Below are 23,322 nucleotides of genomic sequence, written 5' to 3' on the forward strand. Positions count from 1 at the left end.
TGATGTTTAAAATTATATTTGACATTACGAGAAAGTAATCTTTGATGTTTAAAATTATATTTGACATTACGAGAAAAGAAAAACTGTCCAAAAGAAGTCAGATAATACAAACATTGTACCAAATCTATCTCGTGCATACTAGACATGTTATTCAACAAATCAGCAGCTTGGTCGTCATCATGCTATCCACTGATGCTCTTGCGAAAAATTGCTGGATGAATAGATGCTTCACACATCTATTTAGCAAACAAAATGCATCTTGCATGGTGGATATGCGTTGCCGATCAACAAAATGGCAACATTGATCGTGGAGGTGGCCCTTAGCCTCATGAAGGTCCCATGGTCTGCTGGCCTTGTGAGACTTTCTTGTTCCTGCTGTAATCGCCTGTGAAAAAACAAGTTAGCGATGCTTTAAACAGCCGCCCAACCCAGCAGAGACAGTAAAAAAAGAATTAACCGTAGGAAATTAGACATGTTTCCGTAGCATCGCCTGCAAATGTTGGATGTCTTTATTTTTGTTTTTCGCTTCGTCTTCAGAATGACTTCATTTGTTAAGTAATGCTAAATGGGGCTGCATCACAAAGGGATCAGGCTTATTCGCTTTTGGCAAGAGTACCACATGTACTGACAAATTTCCTTCTTAACCTCTGTACTCACACGCAACTTGAGACCACAGTGTAAAAATGTTTATTCCGATGCTTGGCACACACATTGAGTTTTGTTCAGAGAATCTGTGAACGGCCCCTCGAAAGTAAAGCACCATGTTTGTGTAGCAAATAGCCAATAATCTTGATTACTGAGATTTCGCTACAGCGGCCAAAACTGTCAACGGCACCCCGCAACTTGTAAATGAAGTTTGAAATTGTATGGGGTGGGGTGGGGATGGGGGGTAAAAATTACCTCCATTTAAAATGTTATTAGTGTTTGAGCTAATGTTTGTGTTTCACTTGTTTAGCAATCTCCATGTTTTACGATGCGCACTATGGACCACCCTATGAAACCCAGGCAACATGACTGAAACGGCACAAGAACACATCTTAATTGAGCAAACGGAGCTTGAAATCACAGAATATTTTAAGAAAGAAACAGGCAGCCAAGGACAACAAAAAAAAAACAATCTGTTGCTCGTAGGTATTTTCTCAACAGGTGGGTTGCGACCTAAAAAGTGGGTCACGGTGCCATTTTGGGTGTGTCGTGGACAGTCAGTTAAAAAAAAAAAATAATAATAATAATACAGATTGGGTCCTTTGAGGTCAAGACATTCAAAGGTTATGCAAGTTGTGCTTTGAACTGGTTTACGTTAGAACAAGAGGTCACCAGTATGAAGTATTGCATTAACATTGGTTAGCGCCTTCCCACTTAACATAAAAGAAGGTTACATCATTGCCATTGGAGGCAAACTCAAGCGGAAAATGAGGACTATTTTTACATTCACATATTGAACATGCATCCCAGGATAACAAGCCTGTGCACCGTATCAATTTTCGCCTCAGAAAATGTTGAAAAGGGACAAGCAAACTAATCGCCTCAAAATGTAACAGTCTGCTCCGTAAACAAATACAGTGGAGCACTCCCTCTGGCTAGCCAAAGTGACGGTTAGCGATCAACTTTCTGTGGCATTTGAACAACACCTTCCAGGCTCTTCAGATGGAGCCAAAGCAATAGCGAGGAAGGAGGCTAGCATCTGTCCAGCATTTTTTTTCAGTGAGACTTGAACTGTGACCCCAAGTCCCAAGATTCTCAGTAATCTGGTTGACATGCTTGGAGAGAATCATTAGTTTATTGCACTTTGTCAAACATCCATTTTCTACACTGCTTTTCCTTTTCCGGGTCAGGTGTGCTGGACCTTATGCCCGCTGAATTTAGATGAGAGGATGGATACGTTTTGGACGGGCCCAAAATAAAATGACCTTATTATTGGGATGCAAATAGACTCAAGATAAGACATCAGGGACACTTGGGTTTTAATGACAGTTGGGAGTAAATTGAAAATTGCAACGGGCCCAGAACAGAGCCTTGGGGGATACCACTACTTAACTGAGCTGTTACGAATGATTCTCAATTCCCACTTGGAGACGATTGTGGTTCCCGATATCAAAAGCACATTCAACAGAAAAGTTGTTGTGAAGTTCTCAGAATACAGATTGCAGGGGGCTGTTGTGGTTATTATTGCAATATTTAGTTGTGTCAACTGAAATGAAAGCCAGTTGTGCAGATGAGACCGCCTTTTTCATGCCCTGGCCGCCATTTAAGTGTTACCAATCAAAATTTTCACGGTTAAAAAAGGGGCCTCCTGCTTTCATGTGGTTCAAACAGACTATTTTCTTTTTGACATTCGTCAAGGCAACCCTGATCGAACTGATTATCAGGACAAGCCTATCACATGATGTGGATGACCGTGTGTAACACTTGAGGACATGGTGGACTGTTGACTCCTGCCATTTTTATTTTGTTTATGACCAATGGAAAAACACATTAACCTGACAGCTGAGTTGTTTTTTTAAATGTGTGTCTCCAATAATATTTTTTTTATTTTAACCTAGCAAAGTAGATACTGACACAAGGGTAAGTGAGTTCGTTTTTGTCATGGAGCAGTGTTTGCTTTATGGTAGTAAAAGAAGCGCTTTTGCTACATACCGCACACTCCACCCTAAAAGTATTGTCACACTGAGGCCTATTTCTGCCAAAACATTTTGGGATTGTTGTCAAAGATAATTATGATGCAAGCGTTCAATATTTCAGGGTCCCTTATGTTTGGAATCATGAGCTGCACATTTCCTTCGTACAGACAAAGATGTTTCAAATCCTAAAATATATATATTTTTAACCTTTGACAGATCCCATACATGAAGAAATTCTGGCATTTAACAGTTGTGTGTGTTCTGCTGCAATGAAATCAACACAGAACACCACATACATAAACATTCTGTTCTACTACTGGTCTGTGGAGAATCCAGTTCTCCAAGGCGAAGCTCTTGCATGATCACATGAAATCGCACAAACATTAAGATGAGCAGGCACTTCCTGGTATGTGCTGATGGTTACCAAGTGTTTCTGTCGTGGATCGAAGACACGTGCATTGTAAGAGATGGAGATTTTGGCAAGAAGACTTGCTTTGGAAAATACTTCCTGCCATCTGGGAAACAACGGGCAGGTGATACGAATAAAGTGGATCTAATATTTTGGGGGTGAAGATGGATCTTGACTTTGAGCTGCTGTACTGCTTGCACACACGTACACACTCAATCGCTCCGCTTCCAGCTCCCTACTTTCTCAGGTAATCTGGTTGACATGCATGGAGAGATTTATTAGTTTACTGCACTTTGTCAAACATCTATTTTCTACACTGCTTTTTCTTTTCCGGGTCAGGTGTGCTGGACCTTATGCCCGCTGAATTTAGATGAGAGGATGGGTACATTTTGGACAGGCCCAAAATAAAATGACCTTATTATTGTGATGCAAATAGACTCAAGATAAGACATCTGGGACACTTGGGTTTTAATGACAGTTGGGAGTAAATTGAAAATTGCAACGGGCCCAGAACAGAGCCTTGGGGGATACCACTACTTAACTGAGCTGTTACGAATGATTCTCAATTCCCACTTGGAGACGATTGTGGTTCCCGATATCAAAAGCACATTCAACAGAAAAGTTGTTGTGAAGTTCTCTGAATGCAGATTGCAGGGGGCTGTTGTGGTTATTGTTGCAATATGTAGTTGTGTCAAATGAAATGAAAGCCAGTTGTGCAGATGAGACCGCCTTTTTCATGCCCTGGCCGCCATTTAAGTGTTACCAATCAAAATTTTCATGTTTCACTTGTTTAGCAATCTCCATGCTTTACGATGCGCCCTATGGACCACCCTATGAAACCCAGGCAACACGACTGAAACGGCAGAAGAACGCATCTTAATTGAGCAAACGGAGCTTGAAATCACAGAATATTTTAAGAAAGAACCAGGCAGCCAAGGACAACAAAAAAACAATCTGTTGCTCGTAGGTGTTTTCTCAACAGGCTTGACTCCTGCCATTTTTATCTTGTTTATTACTAATGGAAAAACACATTAACCTGACAGCTGAGTTGTTCCAGGCAGCCAAGGACAACAAAAAAACAATCTGTTGCTCGTAGGTGTTTTCTCAACAGGTGGGTCGGGACCTAAAAAGTGGGTCGCGGTGCCATTTTGGGTGTGTCGTGGACAGTCAGTAAAAAAATAAAACAAAATAATAATAATAACACAGATGGGGTCCTTTGAGGTCAAGACATTCAAAGGTTATGCATTTTTTTTATTTTAACCTAGAAAAGTAGATACTGACACAGGGGTAAGTGAGTTCGTGTTTGTCATGGAGCAGTGTCTGCTTTATGGTAGTAAAAGAAGCGATTTTGCTACATACCGCACACGCTGCCCTAAAGGTATTGTCACACTGAGGCCTATTTCTGCCAAAACATTTTGGGATTGTTGTCACAAAAGAAGGTTACATCATTGCCGTTGGAGGCAAACTCCAGTGGAAAATGAGGACTAATTTTTACATTCACATATTGAACATGCATCCCAGGACTATGATCCAAGCGTTCAATATTTCAGGCTCCTTTATGTTTGGAATCGTGAGCTGCACATTTCCTTCGTACAGACAAAGATGTTTCAAATTCTAGACAAGCCTGTACACCGTGTCAATTTTCGCCTCGGAAAATGTTGAAAAGGGACAAGCAAACTAATCGCCTTCTAAAATATATATTTTTTGACCTTTGACAGATCGCATACATGAAGAAATTCTGGCATTTAACAGTTGTGTGTGTTCTGCTGCGCCACACAGTCTGCTCCGTAAACAAATACGGTGGAGCACTGCCTCTGGCTAGCCAAAGTGACAGTTAGCGATCAACTTTCTGTGGCATTTGAACAACACCTTCCAGGCTCTTCAGATGGAGCCAAAGCAATAGCGAGGAAGGAGGCTAGCATCTGTCCAGCATTTTTTTTCAGTGAGACTTGAACTGTGACCCCAAGTCCCAAGATTCTCGGTAATCTGGTTGACATGCATGGAGAGATTTATTAGTTTACTGCACTTTGTCAAACATCTATTTTCTACACTGCTTTTTCTTTTCCGGGTCAGGTGTGCTGGACCTTATGCCCGCTGAATTTAGATGAGAGGATGGGTACATTTTGGACAGGCCCAAAATAAAATGACCTTATTATTGTGATGCAAATAGACTCAAGATAAGACATCTGGGACACTTGGGTTTTAATGACAGTTGGGAGTAAATTGAAAATTGCAGTGGGCCCAGAACAGAGCCTTGGGGGATACCACTACTTAACTGAGCTGTTACGAATGATTCTCAATTCCCACTTGGAGACGATTGTGGTTCCCGACATCAAAAGCACATTCAACAGAAAAGTTGTTGTGAAGTTCTCTGAATGCAGATTGCAGGGGGCTGTTGTGGTTATTGTTGCAATATGTAGTTGTGTCAAATGAAATGAAAGCCAGTTGTGCAGATGAGACCGCCTTTTTCATGCCCTGGCCGCCATTTAAGTGTTACCAATCAAAATTTTCACGGTTAAAAAAGGGGCCTCCTGCTTTCATGTGGTTCAAACAGACTATTTTCTTTTTGACATTCGTCAAGGCAACCCTGATCGAACTGATTATCAGGACAAGCCTATCACATGATGTGGATGACCGTGTGTAACACTTGAGGACATGGTGGACTCTTGACTCCTGCCATTTTTATCTTGTTTATTACTAATGGAAAAACACATTAACCTGACAGCTGAGTTGTTTTTTTAAATGTGTGTCTCCAATTTTTTTTTATTTTAACCTAGAAAAGTAGATACTGACACAGGGGTAAGTGAGTTCGTGTTTGTCATGGAGCAGTGTCTGCTTTATGGTAGTAAAAGAAGCGATTTTGCTACATACCGCACACGCTGCCCTAAAGGTATTGTCACACTGAGGCCTATTTCTGCCAAAACATTTTGGGATTGTTGTCAAAGATAACTATGATCCAAGCGTTCAATATTTCAGGCTCCTTTATGTTTGGAATCGTGAGCTGCACATTTCCTTCGTACAGACAAAGATGTTTCAAATTCTAAAATATATATTTTTTGACCTTTGACAGATCGCATACATGAAGAAATTCTGGCATTTAACAGTTGTGTGTGTTCTGCTGCAATGAAATCAACACAGAACACCACATACATAAACATTCTGTTCTACTACTGGTCTGCGGAGAATCCAGTTCTCCAAGGCGAAGCTCTTGCATGATCACATGAAATCGCACAAACATTAAGATGAGCAGGCACTTCCTGGTATGTGCTGATGGTTACCAAGTGTTTCTGTCGTGGATCGAAGACACGTGCATTGTAAGAGATGGAGATTTTGGCAAGAAGACTTGCTTTGGAAAATACTTCCTGCCATCTGGGAAACAACGGGCAGGTGATACGAATAAAGTGGATCTAATATTTTGGGGGTGAAGATGGATCTTGACTTTGAGCTGCTGTACTGCTTGCACACACGTACACACTCAATCGCTCCGCTTCCAGCTCCCTACTTTCTCATCCAGTCACAATTTGTAACGCAGCTATGTTAAATTTATGATTGACAGTACGCAAGAGTGGATCGATAAAATGGCGGCGCCCAAGTCTGCGGCTGCTTTGCCCCATGTGAGTTAGGCCAAACTAGGATTAAAGACAGCATTAAAATCTGACGACTCTGCAACTACAGCTCAGTGGAACATCCTTAACCAATTTATGACCACCAGTTAGTGTAGCGTGGACCTAGCAGTTTTGTGTCAATAAACCCCAAAGCGCTAGCCATACTAGCACTAATTGCTACGTCACACAGATGCAGCAGCCAAAGAAACAGCAGGGTTTCCCTCCAGGATATGCCAACCCAGGCGCATTTGCAGTGGCACCCAATGTAACTCCTGCACTTTGCTGTGCAATCAAATGTTCATTGTTTAACACTGGATTGCACCGCTACGGTAATTCTTTACCATCATAGTCAGAACTGTTGATGTGTATGTACAGGTTCTGTAGAATCAAAATGTATTGGTAATGTATTTTTACAGGTACAGCAATGTTTGAAGACGCTTGAGAGCACTTGATGTGCTATTATTGTGTTTAGGATCGTGGTTTGTGGTATATTTGTTTTAACCTATTAATAGAGGCTATTTTCATCACTCTTAGTGGAGCATCAATTGTTCATGGAAATTCACTGTCAGGCTTGGTCCCTACCGCACAAGAATATCGGAGGCCGACTGTAGTTGTGCTCTCAATCACGCGCCACCTTGTATTTTTGTTTTCCCTTAGAACGGTCGTGTCAAACTCATTATGTTACGGTTTCCCTTGGAGTGCCGTTATGAATTTTGGGAAACCATATAAATGTTTAATCACCTCCACATATTACATATACAGTGCACAACAAATTGATGGATAGCTAGTTTTTAAATTAGAAGTCAAGAATAATGACTGTTATTGTGGATTACATATGACAATTTGACATTTTACTTCAGACTTCAGCAAGCATCATGGAACTTGACATGCTTGATTTGCTTTCGCGGGCCACATAAAATGATGTGGTGGGCCAAATCTGGCCCCCGGGGCTTGACTTTGACACCTGTGCCTTAGAAGGTGGATATTTCATTTGATTTCATTTCTTAGAATCTCCATTAGCTTATATTGTAATTAAAAACACTCTTATCTTAAATAATTAGCATTTTTCCCCATTGAAATAAATAGAACCCTATTAACTGATTAATTCCACCCACTACCACACCCCCACCCCAACAAACCTTTTTTAAATGTCCTTATCAAATAAGAAAAATAGCAATCTACATTATTCTACTTAAAATAAAACTGTATTTTGCTGTTCCTTCTGGTGTGTGCGCCTTGGCCTCATGCTGTGCATTTCATTTCACAACAGACTCAGTAAACTACAGAAATATTACCTTTTTTTGGAGAGGATAAAGAATACATGCCTCTAAGTCATGTTTTATTGTCTGTCTAGATGTGCATTATTTATTAGCATTAGGCTGAACGGATTTTATTCAGGCAAAGCGATGCGTCTTTTTAAGTACACGCTTTGTAATTCACTTTGTGGGACAGTAACCTTCAACTGGTCATGGCAATAAGCGGACTGATGGCTTTTTTTCTGTTGAAGAATTCAACTTGTTCACTAATCTGTCATGCTTCATACTACCATACTAATGGTGACAAAATTATTATTTTTTTTGCATTCTGGAAACAACACTATATACTGTACGTTAACTGCTGTGATAGACAGCGACGCTTTCCGAGTTACGAAAAATGTAAACTGAGAGGACCCCCCTGTTTGTATGTGAGAGAGGTATGGAGAGCAGAGAGAGAGAGAGAGAGAGAGAGAGAGAGAGAGAGAGAACCCGAAACCTCTTCCGTACCATTGGCTGCTGAAACTTGTTGGAGCTTGTGCTGAAAAACAAGATGCTCTGAGGAACCTATCACTGGTCCCGACCTGCCCCCCCCCCCCCCACCGCCTTTGCACATTTCCACCAGAGTGCCAAAGTCGTGCCGCCCTGACACCGTGTCTGACACATGACGCAGTCCACGTGGGCCCAAGCATCTCCACAAGCCAACTTTCCACGCCCATGAATGCATGCATTCTGCTTTCTTCAACACACTGGACCTCAAAGTGGCTGCCACCTTTTGTTTGGGGGGGTCCAAGTTGTTTCTCAGATCCGCTGATTGTACATCTTCCTCGTATATTAAACAAGTAGCCGACAATGACGACGTTGCCGGGAACAGTACCGCGGATGATGCGCCCTGCCTCTGGACAGAACTACCCAAGGACCGGCTTCCCTCTGGAAGGTACCCACAAGCTCTTTATTTATTTTGTCGAGTGTAACACTGTTTTTTTAATTTTAATGTAAAGCACACTCAACGTGATATTTGGCCTTTACATCAACAATAATGCACATAAATAGATATTAAATGAGCACATTTTTTATCGTCGTGATGGAGAACAGCACTGCGTCAGGCATAAAGACCTTATTTTTCTTTTAGTGGGACATCGGCCGATTAAAACCACGATAACAAACACTGGCAAATATAATTTGCATTTTTATAAAAGGCGACAAGCAAGTGTTAATCAATGATATTGTTTGCCTGGTTCATCTGGTGGTTTTGCTATTATAGTTTTTAACACTTTAACTATATCCGCTCAACCAATCAATGAGCTCATGAAGAAAGCAAATCATCAATTTTAAAGATTTTGCGGGCTCAAATTGTGTCGGCCCACACGTTTTAAAAAATCCATTAAACATTTATCGCAGGTTTTATAATTGTAGACTTGAAATGAAAGTGTGCTGTTGCACCTCACACAGATGCAATGAAAAAAAGATGAAAAAGTACTCAACGTGGTTCATATTTTCAGCGATATTTCCATGCATTGAAAAACGGCAATATGCAATCCTAAAATCTAGAAAGATCCCACATTTTTTATAACTTGCCAACCTTTATGTGTTTTTATAATTTAAAAGAAATCTATTTATTATCATTTATAATATGAATGCATTGCAAATGATTTTGTTTTGTTTGTGAAAGGGTTATAACGAAACGAAAACGAAAATTGACGAAACCTGCTGTTTTCAATATTGATCCGACGTTAAAAGAATCGTTAAATAGTGTGGGATTTGGGCCTGCAGCCAGCTGTTGAAGTAGGCCGTCAAACAATATAAAAATAATAATATGGTGAAATCGCCAAAAAATAACAGTGAACTTGCTATTTGAACCAAAACGAACGATTTCCTTCCTCCGTGTCTGTGTCGGTGCCCCCCAGTGTCTACACCTTTAGGCCAGGGCCGGGTCAACCAGCTTGGGGGCGTCTTCATCAACGGCCGGCCCCTGCCCAACCACATCCGCCACAAGATTGTGGAGATGGCCCACCACGGGATCCGACCGTGCGTCATCTCCCGCCAGCTGCGGGTCTCCCACGGCTGCGTGTCCAAGATCCTGTGCCGCTACCAGGAGACCGGCTCCATACGGCCCGGGGCTATTGGAGGCAGCAAGCCCAGGGTGAGAAACATTGCACACAATTGCTGAATGCTGAAAGGGCTGACTAGATTGAGATGATGTGGAATCCTTCGAATTGGTCAAATGTAGAATGGGAGAGTTGAAGTGGGAATTGGGTGAATGCGGTCAAGAAATGTACATCCGGAAGTTGGTGATAAATATGTCAAATATCGCTTACATTTGTGAATTTTATTGTAAAAAAATTTGGAATTTGGGGCTGTGGGAAATAGTTCATAAGACGTTCTGAATGAAGACGAACTGTTTAAATGGATGGGGAACTTTTTTTCCCGTGAAATGTCTCATTTACTTGAATTTGGTGTGTGGAAATTAATGTAGAAAATGGGACTTTTTGCACGTAACAGCATGTATAAAAACGCCGCGAAACTGCAAAGGCAGTGCAAGTGACGTGGCTCTGTGTCCTCTGGGGCCCAATGCAGCAGGTCGCGACGCCCGACGTGGAGAAGAGAATCGAGCAGTACAAGAGCGACAACCCGGGAATATTCAGCTGGGAGATCCGAGATAAACTGCTCAAGGACGGCGTGTGCGACAGGAGCAGCGTCCCTTCAGGTGAGACACTCGCTGGTAAGACGCTTCCACTTCTTTCCTTCTTTCTTACTGTTGCTTTCCAAAACACCTTGAACCATTTTACGACCAAATAATTTACCATTATTATTATTATTATTATTATTATGTGACTTTGTATTATTTTATTATTTTATTAACATGATTATAACTGTTATCGTTTCATAATCAACCTTTACATACAAATCGCGGTCAGGAACTATTTTAAGATAAGTAATAATTGCAGTAAATAACAACATGCATTCATTTGTTTACACTGTTTTATTTTCATACACTTTGACGACCAATAATGCTTTGAGGAGAATTATATTTAGCTGCACACACACGCGCGTTCACACACAAACCCACCCGTTCACGCGTTCACACATACACACACATGCGTGCACGCACCCCCCCGCCCACACGCACACACACAAGCGCGCGCTCACACGCTGTCACACACACCCACGCACACGCATGCGCAGGCATGCGCTCGCACACACACAGACACGCACACACACACACACACACACACACACACACGCACACACATACACACGCACACACACGCGCGCGTGTGCACCCACGCACACGCCCCGCCCCCCCCTCCACACACACCACACACACACACACACACACACACACACACACACACACACACACACACACACACACACTCATATCTTCATGAAAGAAATACATTTTTGGGAGAAATAAATAGCTCCATGTATTCTGAGCTAATTAATTCCCAGAACGTTGCATCTGATTGGTCAAAGTCACATAGAAGCAGAAGAAACGTTGTGCTTTGCAGTTCGCGTATGCCGTTATTTTTTTATACATTATTATTCCTGTCACTATTATTAATAGTACTAATATTAATACTACTATTACTACCACTACTACTACTACTAATAATAATAATAATAATAATAACAACAATACTAAAAATAATAATATGAAAATAATCACACTAGTCATAATTAATAATGATGATGTGCTTTTTTTGGGGGGGGGGCAGTGAGTTCCATCAGTCGAATACTGAGAGCTCGTTTTGGCAAGAAGGATGACGAGGACGACGACGAGGATGAGGACTGCTTTAAAAAGGACGAAGAGGAGGACAAGAAAACCAAGCACAGCATCGACGGCATCTTGAGAGACAAAGGTAGGCCACGGGGATTTCCTAACAAATTGGGCCCAAGTGGGGCTCGTTTTGTCGTCGGGTTTCCCCCCAGAAGACCCCCCCCCAATTATTTCTCATGTGTTATTGATAAAGTGTCAGGCCCACGGGGAGCAGCTTCCACGCTGACTGGAAAGAGGATCGACGTGCCGGTCATATCAATTATGCACGGTGTCTTTGTGAACATTAGCTTGGAATAATACGCAATTTAGCGTTATAGTCATCAGGAAAACCAACTAGTTTTCAACAAACAAAATAAGGGCAATATAGCTAACACGAGCTGTCGTTATTCGTTCAAAGAACAAATGCAAAAAAGGACGGAGTACATTTAAGCAGTGGATTTTATTTATATCGACATCGTTCACATTATATTGAATATTTTTTAAGTTTAAGTAAAATCAATGAAATGAAATGAGCTGCGCCGCTTAGAATAATCTTCAGTCCTCATTTCAAGCGTCCCAGAAGATGTTTAAAAAAAATGAGAGCCCGGTGCGTGTCTCTGTCATCTTCTAATCACTGGAAGATTTATAGGACTACAGCTGCTAATGAAACTGTTGTCTGCTGAATAGGCATCTGTGTTGGAGAGGGATGTAATAGCTCAAAGGCATAGTAAGAAATATATTTATCCCCTATCAGCCCTCACTCTTACACTTCCAGGCACATGAGCTCCCTTGCAGGGCTCCAAAGCAGATTAAATTGAGCTTTTATTTCTTTTCACTTTCATCTTTTTGGGCAGCTCACTTCATGGTGCCAAGCCTGCGGCGAAAAATTCATGAGGGTTTAAGGTTGCCTTCCGTGTGCTTTGGATTGAATTTTCAAATATTAATTCCATTTATTTCTCTGGTTTGTCCCTCTATGCATTTTAATGGCAGCGTGCTATTTACATGCAGTACAGTCACATTCAAAATTATGATTCTGTGATAAACACACTATTAAAATACACACTTGGTTTTCGTTTGCTTTAGATTCCACACATTAAAAAAAAAAGAAAATAATTATATCCATCAAAATCAAACATTTAAAGTGCCACTTTTAACATTTTAAACTGTCGCATACAACTAAGTGAACTACTATTAATGTGTTAAAATAACGATTTTTAAAAAAACGTTTTTAACATGTAAATGTACAAAGATCCTAACGACCATAAAAACAACAAAACGCTCTTTCGTAACTTTGCTCATGATTTGTAATGCAACATGTGACACTGGACAAAGGGACATCTTCTGAGTCACCGCTTATTTGAAGTTACTTCTTGTGTTTTGTATTTTTACATTCTTCTTCTCTCATCAAGCCTTGGTCAAATGGAACCATTTTCAAGTAAAAAAAATATTAATTTTTGCGCTTGAAATCTCTACTTGTCTTAATAATTGTCACCAATATGGTTAATGCCATGTATTTGTGCATTTAAAAAAAGGTGCATTTTAAAATAAATAAATAAAATAAAAGTGAACTACTGTATCCTCATTGGACTGAAGGAGGTAATATATTAAATATTGATTGAGATGGTAACTGTTTGTGGAGTTCTTTTCACGTATTACACTTTCTGATTTTTTTACCATGTCTTTGGTCAGATTGACTCCAAAACTATTATGCTAAACTTGAGAAAATGAACATAACTGGAGACTTGCGTTGGGCCTCCCTGTGAAAGTGTATACCTCTGTTCGTTTTTTTTTTTTTTTTGTTGTTTTTTTTTTTTAACTGTGAGGGACGCAGAGGTACATCATGCATGATGTGACCAACAAAGGATGGTGGTTCAGCTTTTGAAAGAAGCATTGTGGAAAAAAAGAAACCGGAACCAAAGACAGCCCAGAGTAAAGGCTTGTTTCTCATGAGATTTAGGTTGACGTTTACATTACATTTCAATCCTTTTTGAATGACACAACCTCAGGGGGATTCGACATTAGAGGTTCCATTCGAATGAATTATTTCAATGATGCATCAAGGTGGGGAAACACAGTGGTCTAGTTGTGAGCCTCACGGTTCTAAGGTTTAGGGTTTGAATCTTGGCTTCAAGCCAGCGTTTGCATGTTCTCACTGTGCCTCCTCCCACATTACAAGAACATGCGTGGAAGGCCCACCGTACACCAAGCACCAAAGCAGCATGCAGCATTCTGCAGTTATTTAATATGTGGATGTTGCTGAAAAGTGAAGTGTGGAGAGTATCTGTCGTCAAAATGCACCCTACGTGCCTTTTGACGGAAGCAACCTTCATCAGGCTGCGGCCAGTTCGTACCAATACAGTACTGTGTTTTACAAACATTCTTAACCAGATTTATAATTTAAAACATACCGGTAGTATGTACCTGTGGATGAAAAAGCAAAGCACAGAGAGTAACTGTTGCGCACAATGAATACAACCAACAGCCTCTTAAATATCCGCACTCTCTCTTTTTGTCTCTTGCCCATGTCCCCCCTTGGTATTGTTCAAGTGTAGCTACAGTGGCCAGGGCAATCTGCTTCTTTGTTGAAAAGTGTTGTTTGGGGTTCAATGAAAGGAAAGTTAATATACAGTGATCTTCCCTTTCATCACAGGCCCACTATATTTGAGATCTTTTTTTTTTTTTTTTGTGGCTAGAATTGTCCTGTATTTTGTTCTGCCTCCTGTTTATTTTCAGTGTAATTCCACTATTGACCACTAGGCGGAAGCACACTATTTTGTTTGACACCGAGTACATTTGACAAATGAAAGATAACGAAAACAGGAAGTATTTCAGTTTACTCTATTTTTACTGAAGGTTATTGAATGTGAATCCCCTTCAATCCTGATTTTTACACCTACAGAAATCAACTTGATTATTGATGTATATTGTGAGATGTTAAAACAAGCTTGTTAAATTGGGGAAAAAAATGGAATTCACTTGGTAAGATATACAGTTGATATTATGGCAGACATTTCATTTCGATGTTTATATCCCTGATTACATGTTAGATTCTCACGTAGTGTTTATTATCATATATTCTTAGGAGCAGGGACGTTATCCATTGCTCTTTTTTTCCCTTAATATGTTATATTTCTATGGCGGCCCGGTAGTCCAGTGGTTAGCACGTCGACTTCACAGTGCAGAGGTACCGGGTTCAATTCCAGCTCCGGCCTCCCTGTGTGGAGTTTGCATGTTCTCCCCGGGCCTGCGTGGGTTTTCTCCGGGTACTCCGGTTTCCTCCCACATTCCAAAAACATGCATGGTAGGCTGATTGAACACTCTAAATTGTCCCTAGGTGTGAATGTGAGCGTGGATGGTTGTTCGTCTCTGTGTGCCCTGCGATTGGCTGGCAACTGATTCAGGGTGTCCCCCGCCTACTGCCCGAAGACGGCTGGGATAGGCTCCAGCACCCCCCGCGACCCTGGTGAGGATCAAGCGGTTCGGAAAATGAATGGATGGATGAATGTTATATTTCTCAAAATGTATTTGATATGTTTGTAAAATTGTGTCTGAAGATCTAGACAATTTGAGTGCCATAAAAGCTACAACGACATTGGCTACATTTAAATGGGGCATTTCTAGATCTCATACAGTATTTAACTTTTTGCTGGGTTGGTCTGTAACGTAATCCCCGCAATGGAGGGAAGGCGAGCGCTTCAAAACGTTTTTTTTTCCTGATGTGAACAGCAGGGGTCACAGTTTTTCCATTGCAGCGAATTGATTTCGCGCGCCAGGGTCAATCGCCTGGTGTGTGGGTCTAATTCGCAGACTGTATTTATTTATTTTTAGGATAGTCCAGTCCAGTTCGGGCACGGTCAGCTGTGTCGCTCAGTGCGAGGCGGGCCTTAGGGAGACTCTAAATTGTGCATTGAATATGGATGTAAACGCATACTTGTTTGTTTCAGTCCAGGGTGTATTCTACATTTCGTCCAAAAATGAACTCAGATTGGCTCTGTACCCTATCCCTAACCTCGACCCCTAAAAGCTCTAGAAAAGAGACAGATGAATGATGCGTCAATTGAAAATACTACAATAATTACATTACAATAATAAAAAAATAATAAAAAACAATAATAATAAATAAAATGTATTTAAAACACTCGGATTGGATGTCATGAGGTTTATGCGGGTGTGTACCTCAGTGCCGGACTTGAGAGCGTGATTGCTTGAGCACGAAGGTAGAGACAATTGTGGTGGCCGTCTACAGTGAGAGTGTAGGGGCTGTTGTACGAGCCCGTTGCAGCTATTGATAGCACGTTTCCCCGGGCATCTGCGCTTCCTCCACTCCATATGCACTCTCTCGCAGCTATTCTTCTGGAGTGGAATTGTGGGGGAACCCAAATGTTGGCTGGAGATAACACAATCGTCACAGGCTCCATCCTGGGCTGTGCGTCAGTGTATTGAACTAGGATTAACCTCCCCTTTCCCCCCTTGCTGTCTCACACCAAAGAAACAGGGACATTTAAATAAACACACACACACACATGCACGCGCGCTCCCGAAGCTTTTTTTGCTTCTACAATTCTGAAGTGTATTTGAAATTTTCAAAAGAACAGCCCACATAAGTTACATGTTAGCCTTCCAATTACCTGACAAATAATTTAAAAGGAATTTCATAATCGCATTAATTATACCATCTTTGCTGACCTAATTCCATTTAAAAGGCTCATTTGCAAGTCTCTGTCATACGCTTCAGCATATTTGTTACATGCCAAAAAAAGGAATCCGTCTTCCCTTGATTTATTCACCTTGTCAAAACATTGCGATACACTGAGCAACGCTTCCAGTTTCATTCGACACTGAAGTTGCATCATCAGTGACCAGTGATGAAATATAATCTTTTTTAGGGATCAGGTTTTATCATGCTGTCAATGCAATGTTTTTCTCCTGTCAGTGTAACGTTACAATACTTGTCGTACCGCCATTTGAAAATGTAAGCTTACATTATATTCATGCTGCAGTAGGCCAGAATTTAATGCCTGAGGCCAACCTGAGCACAATGTGTGGTGTTTGTTGTGTTTTGCCACTCCTACAGTTTGTGTGGTGTGTGTGCAGGCCTACCTCTATTTTTTATGTACTGTGCTGCCCAATGAAGCCAGTGAAAGGCGAGTATGTATAGGATTTGGAAACAAGTATGTCGCATTTGTGACGTTCAAAAGTTAATGACAGAGAATGTTGAGAAAAATCTTTTCTCTCTTTTCAAAATTGTTTCAAACAAGGTTGCCGAGTACCTGCAACCCTTAGATCAGAGAATTACACTTACAAAACGACAACACATATCTAGACTCTGAGCAGTTAAAAAAAAATTAACTGGTTAGTGGGAGAGAAACACATAGTTTACACAAAAATGCACCTCATTTTTAAAATTGTTTCAAACAAGGTTGCCGAGTACCTGCAAAACCATTTTCCCCTTATATGTAGTTCAACAGCCTTTGTCTCTTCTGAATTCAAAACCCGAATGGGTAAAACCATTTTTTTCTACAGCACAGCAGTGCAATGGAGCAAGCTGCCAAAGGAATTAAAAACAAGTGGATCCTTACCACCTTTAAAATAGTCTTAAACATTTTCATAAAACAATTCTTCAATGCACACATTTATTTACTGTACTTCTTTTTAATTTAATGAACACATTTAAATATTTTTTAGTTTATCAGTACAGTGCCACTAAATTCTTTTTGGAATTAAAAGAAAAATAATCGTGTTTTATGCTTATGTACTTGTATACTTAGCTTTTACTTGAATTGATGCTTGAAATGCATTGCTCATATCTATTCGATTCGCTGATAACAAGATGCCGCCTTTTTATGTTTTTGTTTTATGTCTTGTTGTCTGTTTAGGACCACAGTGGTAATAAGCCCTTGGGCTTTATTGTGTTTTTATCCTGGGTGGTGCCTAACTGAAAGACGAGAAGTTTTATTGTGCTGCCAAAATAAATTCAATCAATCAATTAATCAATCAAATGAGTCATTCAAATACTGATGTTTGAACTCATGTTTGATGGAAGGGACACTATTTGGCATTTTGGTTTGAACAAAATAGTTTTCATTATTTCACAAAATCTTATGATGCATTATTAATACAACTGTAGCATTTTTTTATATTTTGCATGCCTGACTTTTTAATAAGCTGTATTCCTCCAATTATTTTTTAAAATTTATTTTACATCAGCTTTTTAGAGACAAATGCTGGTGTTTTTTCTTTGAATATAAAAAAAAAAAAAATCATATCATGAGTTACTTTGCCATACCGCCATTTGCCATGTGACGAATATGCACCCCATTTTTTTGTTTTGGTTTTTATTAGATCTTTTGGACACTTTGTGCAAAACAGCTGTGGGCAATAACCAAATCGAGTACAAATCAACAGTGATCAGCATTTGGCTGAGCTACTTGTTGACAGTCTTTCACCGTTGTCCTGATTTGGACTTATCTGGGCATGTCTTTTAGAAAACAAATATTTATAAATAGGAGCCGCTTTGCTCGGGCAGGAAAGAGGAGGTGTAAAGGAGAATTTGCTCCTCCTGCAATGGGCTGTTCACAAGCCATTCCGTAATCCTCCTTTCATTTGGCCGACAAATGCCATGAATCTTGTCCGGCGACCCGATGGGAGGCTGATCGGCCAACAAAAGGGGAGTGAACAAAGAGCAAACAGGCAAAGTGGACTTGAGGGGTGTCACCAGCCTGGGGGATCCCATTAACAGCCTGCAAGCACAATGGCAATGAGAGAAATCACACAACAATATAGCAAGACAAAGTGGATGAAAAGTTAACACTTCGCTGGGTCATTAATTGAGCCCTCGATGAGTCTTGGGTTGAACTCCCAAAGTGCGGAGCTCAAGCGTGACTCAAACGCAGCTCTTGTTTGATGCGTTTCTTCATATATTTGCTCTCCTACGGGACAATTGTCTTACGTCTCTTGAAACATTCGCCCGGTGCTGCGAGTTAAACACTATGTTCGGTTATTTAAAGGTGTTTTAATGGCGAAGACTTCAAAGAGGTGACTTGACTCTAATGTCAAGCTTCAAATGCAGTGAGGAAGAATCCACTTTCATCCATTGAAATTACCTTCAGTGAGCCCGCCGGACAACATTCAGGGACATTTCTGCTCCTTCTCGTCGACTCTTTTGCAGTAGCTGCAGGATAGTGGATGTGAAATAGACTTCCTGCTGAAAAAATTCATTTCAGTCTTTTCATCATTGTCCACTAAATTTATTTCCTTTTTTTTTCCTTTTTGAATAAAAAGGTTGCTACGCCATGTCTTGAATTATTAATGCAAAAGCTAGCTTTGTTGTTTTCATGACCTTTTTCCACAACAGTCATGTGGACACACTCAAACAGTACATCTTAGGACACATACTGTACTGTAAAATCCCGTGAATCACGCACCCCAATAATTATCCTGAAAAAGCCGTTTTCGTTCTCTGTACTGTTATATAATATCCCCCGATTTGCTGGTATCCAATACTATTTAATTGAATAATATGAAAGAATCACGATTCAAAATATACCATGAAGTATAAGTGCTTTTAAATGCAGGTTAAAAACAATGCTCTTTTCCCATACCAATGATGAAGGTCTTTCAAAGCACTTTTTAAATGATGTTTTCAAAAATCTTTTTCTTGCGCTGACTCATGTTAGTCAGCTGTTTTTAATTTCTCTACTTTGCTTTGAAATCCCTTCAATCTTGTTTGTAACTGTTTTCAAATGATGTACTTTTATGTACAATATGTGAAGCATATTGAGTGTGAAATTAGTGATCATTTTTCATTTCTTTTTAAGCCTCCTGTATAATACCACTTCTCAATTTGGGAATTTTTTTTTGAACAAAAGTTTGTGTTATTCACGGGATTTTACAGTACTACTCTGAAACAAGGTTCCACCAAATATCCAAAACTTTAGAGAAAAGCTGATGCATGGGCAAAGAAGAAGCCTTTCTTTTTGGGCAAGGATCTGGAGAAAGCTTTGGAAAAAGAGATTTATTACCACTGTGGGTTTTCTCCGGGTCGTCCGGTTTCCTCCCACATTCCAAAAACATGCATGGCAGGCTGATTGAACACTCTAAATTGTCCCTGGGTGTGAGTGTGAGCGCGAATGGTTGTTTGTCTCTGTGTGCCCTGCGATTGGCTGGCAACCGGTTCAGGGTGCCCCCTGCCTACTGCCCGAAGACGGCTGGGATAGGCTGCTTTTTTTTTTTTTCTTTGAATGAACACAAACGGACCTTGGGAATTTTAACAGCGTAGACAAGTCAGTCAAATTTATGGACTTCATGAGAAATTAGAATTTACTTATCTACTTCACTGCTCATTACTGCACGGTTGAAGCAATGTGATTCACAAAGTAATACTGCCAAAACATTTGGCCCACATAGTACATTGTGAGATATGACTAGAGTTGCTAAAATAAATGTAATGGCACTTGGTGCATATGAATATGATGGCTACTGTCCATATGAACGACACCTTTTTGTGAGAGGGGGAGCGAGAGTTGAAGCATCAACTCTCGATGGGCCAAGAAGAGGACATACATAGTGTCCATCCCAACTTTTCGCGGGTTGTATTTTTGTGTGCGCTTCAGCCATCGGGGTGCGGCTAGGGGGTGGGGGGGGGGAGGGTGTCGATTCAAGAAAAGGAAACAATGTGAAGCAAATACTTGAGGCACGCAGGCTGACAGTTTGTAAAGTGGCAAGCATTGTGGCCCGAAGGCAGATGCATGAATACCTCTGAAAAGACTCCCTCACATTGACACGATTGAAGTAGACAACAGCAAAACGCTGAAAGGAAAGCTTAGACTGTGTGCTGCCAAGCTGATCAGCATTTCTAATGCTCCCACTTGGAATTAATGTACATCTGCAGTGGGAGGGCTCGTTGTGTCCACTCACTACTCTTTGCATTATTTGCCTGGAAGTACACACACCTCTCATTGCCAACACGAGCAGCTCGTGGCTTGATACCATTCAGGGAGGAGTAGAAACCACAACTGGAGCTAAAATTGGAATCACTTGAGGAAAGACTGTTGGTATAAGGTGGGCTAATATGATGAGCAGATGAGTAATCCAAATCAGTCTATGTAGGTTTATTTGATGGCACCTGTTGTGAGTTAATAAAACTTTTTTTTCATCAACATGCAGTGATTCGTGTAAGAAACTGACAACAACCACAATAACAACACAAAATAACCACATAGCTTTGTGAGCTATGAATTTAATGCTTGCGAACTGTGCAAAATATCATAGACGGGCTAACGAATAACGTATAATAGCAATAGATATTTGAACAAAAATGGTGGTGCAACGCATGTAGACAGACAATAAAGCAGTACTCACAGGCACGCACGCTTTTCCTTTGGAAAAAATGTCTAATAATAACGCCGCTTACTGAGTCAATTGTGAAACTGTTCTTCGTGTGTATCTCTGTGTCTGTATTGTACTGCCCCCAGGTGGCCATGGCACAAAGGAGCAGTGATACTGTCCATGGATTTGAGGCAAAAGATGTGACAATTATGACATTCTTTGCATTTTATTTTATTGTCAGTCCTATAGTTTTAATAATGAACTGTAATCCATTAATGAGTTCTATTTTTTTTCAGTCAACAATTCACTTTAATATCAATGATTCTTAAAGTGTGGTACGCAGGCTTCCTTTTGAAATACAATTAAAAATACATTATTTAGATGAATGAAAATATCTTCTCAAGTTACAGTTTAGTTGTCTTTGACTTGAAGGTACAATACATTTACATTTATTCTTTACCAATTGTTTGTTTTGAAACATTTACTTAGGTACACCCTTTATTAAATTTCTTTGTGACACTTTTGATTTGAATTATTTTCAAATAAATATGATTATCACTTTTTTTTGTTATTTCGTGTAGCGCTGCTCAAACTGTGCATAATATAACCGTGATCGTCCAGGGCATACGAGTGGTTTGCCTTTTCGCTGTAATTCAGTCTCTCGTCATGACGCTAATCAGATGGATGCGTCGATGCTGAAATACGGAATTTTAACCATACTGTACTCGACTGTTTGGCCTTAAATCATTTTTTTTCCTTCTCACAAACACGCTTGTGACCACTCTATCAATTGCTAAGAAACACATCAGTGAGTGCAATCGCAAAGCGTTTTAGCCAGCAGGCACATATCATTCTCCATTCCCAATCTCTCACAAGAAAAGAACAATTTTATTTCTCTTAAAAAAAACGTTCCGCCATTGCTTTCTTTAAGCCTGCGGCTGTGTCAAGCATATCTTCAGAGGGCCTCTCCTTATCATATTTGCTCGCAGCTCTAATACATATCACTGTTTATTAATAGTATGCAATTTTTCTTTTTTTTTTGTTTACGGCTATTTTTTTTAATCTACGAAATAAAGATGTGAGCATGCAAGAGTCCAAGGCGGAAAGGAGATCAGGACTTAGCATTTACTAGCAGTTTGCTAAGACATAATGCCCACAACAAGCCAGCATCTTTGTGTGGGCCGGATTTAGTTCAATGCCACTTAAATATGATATACACTATATCCTTAGCGGACGTCGTTTGCCTTTGCGTACATCTTTTAAGAAAACTAAATGTGTTGTGTGCTGTTGTGTGAGCGAGGCCGCAAAAGTTGTGATTTTCCCAAAATATTTTTTCCACCCTACCAACACAATTCAGTGCAAAGTTCCTAAATCTCTTGGCACGTATTAAACTCATCACTGTAAATCTGCATAGTGCTGCTTACGGTACACTTTTGCCTCATGTGTTGTTTCTAAATAGAGGCGCGTTGATACAAAGGCAGGAACAATGGTGAAGTGAAACAATGAGAGCGTAGTGGCGCAGGTTTTTGTTGATGGCGATACTTTTGGTGCCAAGTGGAGGGTTGCTTTGTGGGAATAAATCAGAACACTTGGGCCTCAATTGAAAGCTTGAAAAAATGTATAAGTCAAATATCAATATTGCACAGTAGGGGAAAAAGAAAAAAAAACAAAGAAACGCCATTGTTGTCAGACAGACAAAGCTCTTGTTGTTGCTCGGACATATCTAAAGAGTCAATGACAGAGTATGATGCGCTCATGACATGCATTGGCGTGCCATTCTGTACATGTGTGGCCTGTTACAAAGCAAGGATCCGTATCGGAGTCAAGATCAATTTGAGTCAAAATGGATAACTCACACCTCACTATGAGCTAATAGAACCATGTACGTTCTCCGAACCGATCGCTGATAAAAAGCCAATAATAATGACTTTGTTAAAATGGATTGAAAATTCATAGCTTCATGTCTGTGGGTGATGATGGAGAGTCCACAATTTTCCTCCACTGGTCTCCGTCCATGGCAAAGACTCTTCTGGTGCCTTGATGGCATTGAGCCATTCTCGCTTTGCTCTCCCGCATTTGTTTGGCCTTTCAATTAGAAGACACTGGGAACAGCTTTCTTTAGTGTAGCCCAGGAAGAAAAAAAAAACACACACCCGTGCACTTGAGGTATTAAATCACAAATACGCCCAAATGGTTTGTTTCCTGCAGTTAGCATGTGTTTCAGCGTTGTTTTACTGGGTTTAATGTTTTTATGTCATTCATTTATTGTTTTAACGTGTATCGTTTTAAAGTGTTCTATAAATAAAGTTGGGTTGAATCCAGAAATATGCTATTATGAATCAAAATG

The 23,322-nt window shown here is 40.3% G+C and overlaps 1 protein-coding gene across 3 annotated transcripts in view; it reads left to right on the plus strand.

Annotated features, from left to right (window-relative positions):
* The first annotated feature begins 8,535 nt into the window (after positions 1 to 8,535).
* The window catches only part of LOC109528230 (paired box protein Pax-7-like), a 29,658-nt gene continuing 14,871 nt past the window's right edge, over positions 8,536 to 23,322 (plus strand). For 2 of the 3 annotated variants that reach the window (XM_019890591.1, XM_019890593.1), the window contains exons 1-4: positions 8,536 to 8,825; positions 9,796 to 10,031; positions 10,466 to 10,610; positions 11,608 to 11,751. In XM_019890591.1, the coding sequence (XP_019746150.1) occupies positions 8,741 to 8,825; positions 9,796 to 10,031; positions 10,466 to 10,610; positions 11,608 to 11,751 (610 nt within the window). In that variant the 5' untranslated portion in view covers positions 8,536 to 8,740. The remainder of the gene's footprint in view (positions 8,826 to 9,795; positions 10,032 to 10,465; positions 10,611 to 11,607; positions 11,752 to 23,322) is intronic. The other variant, XM_019890592.1, reaches the window with a different exon arrangement.

Source organism: Hippocampus comes, unplaced genomic scaffold (genome assembly GCF_001891065.2).
Source record: "Hippocampus comes isolate QL1 unplaced genomic scaffold, H_comes_QL1_v1.1 scaffold174, whole genome shotgun sequence".
Classification (NCBI taxonomy): Eukaryota; Metazoa; Chordata; class Actinopteri; order Syngnathiformes; family Syngnathidae; genus Hippocampus; species Hippocampus comes.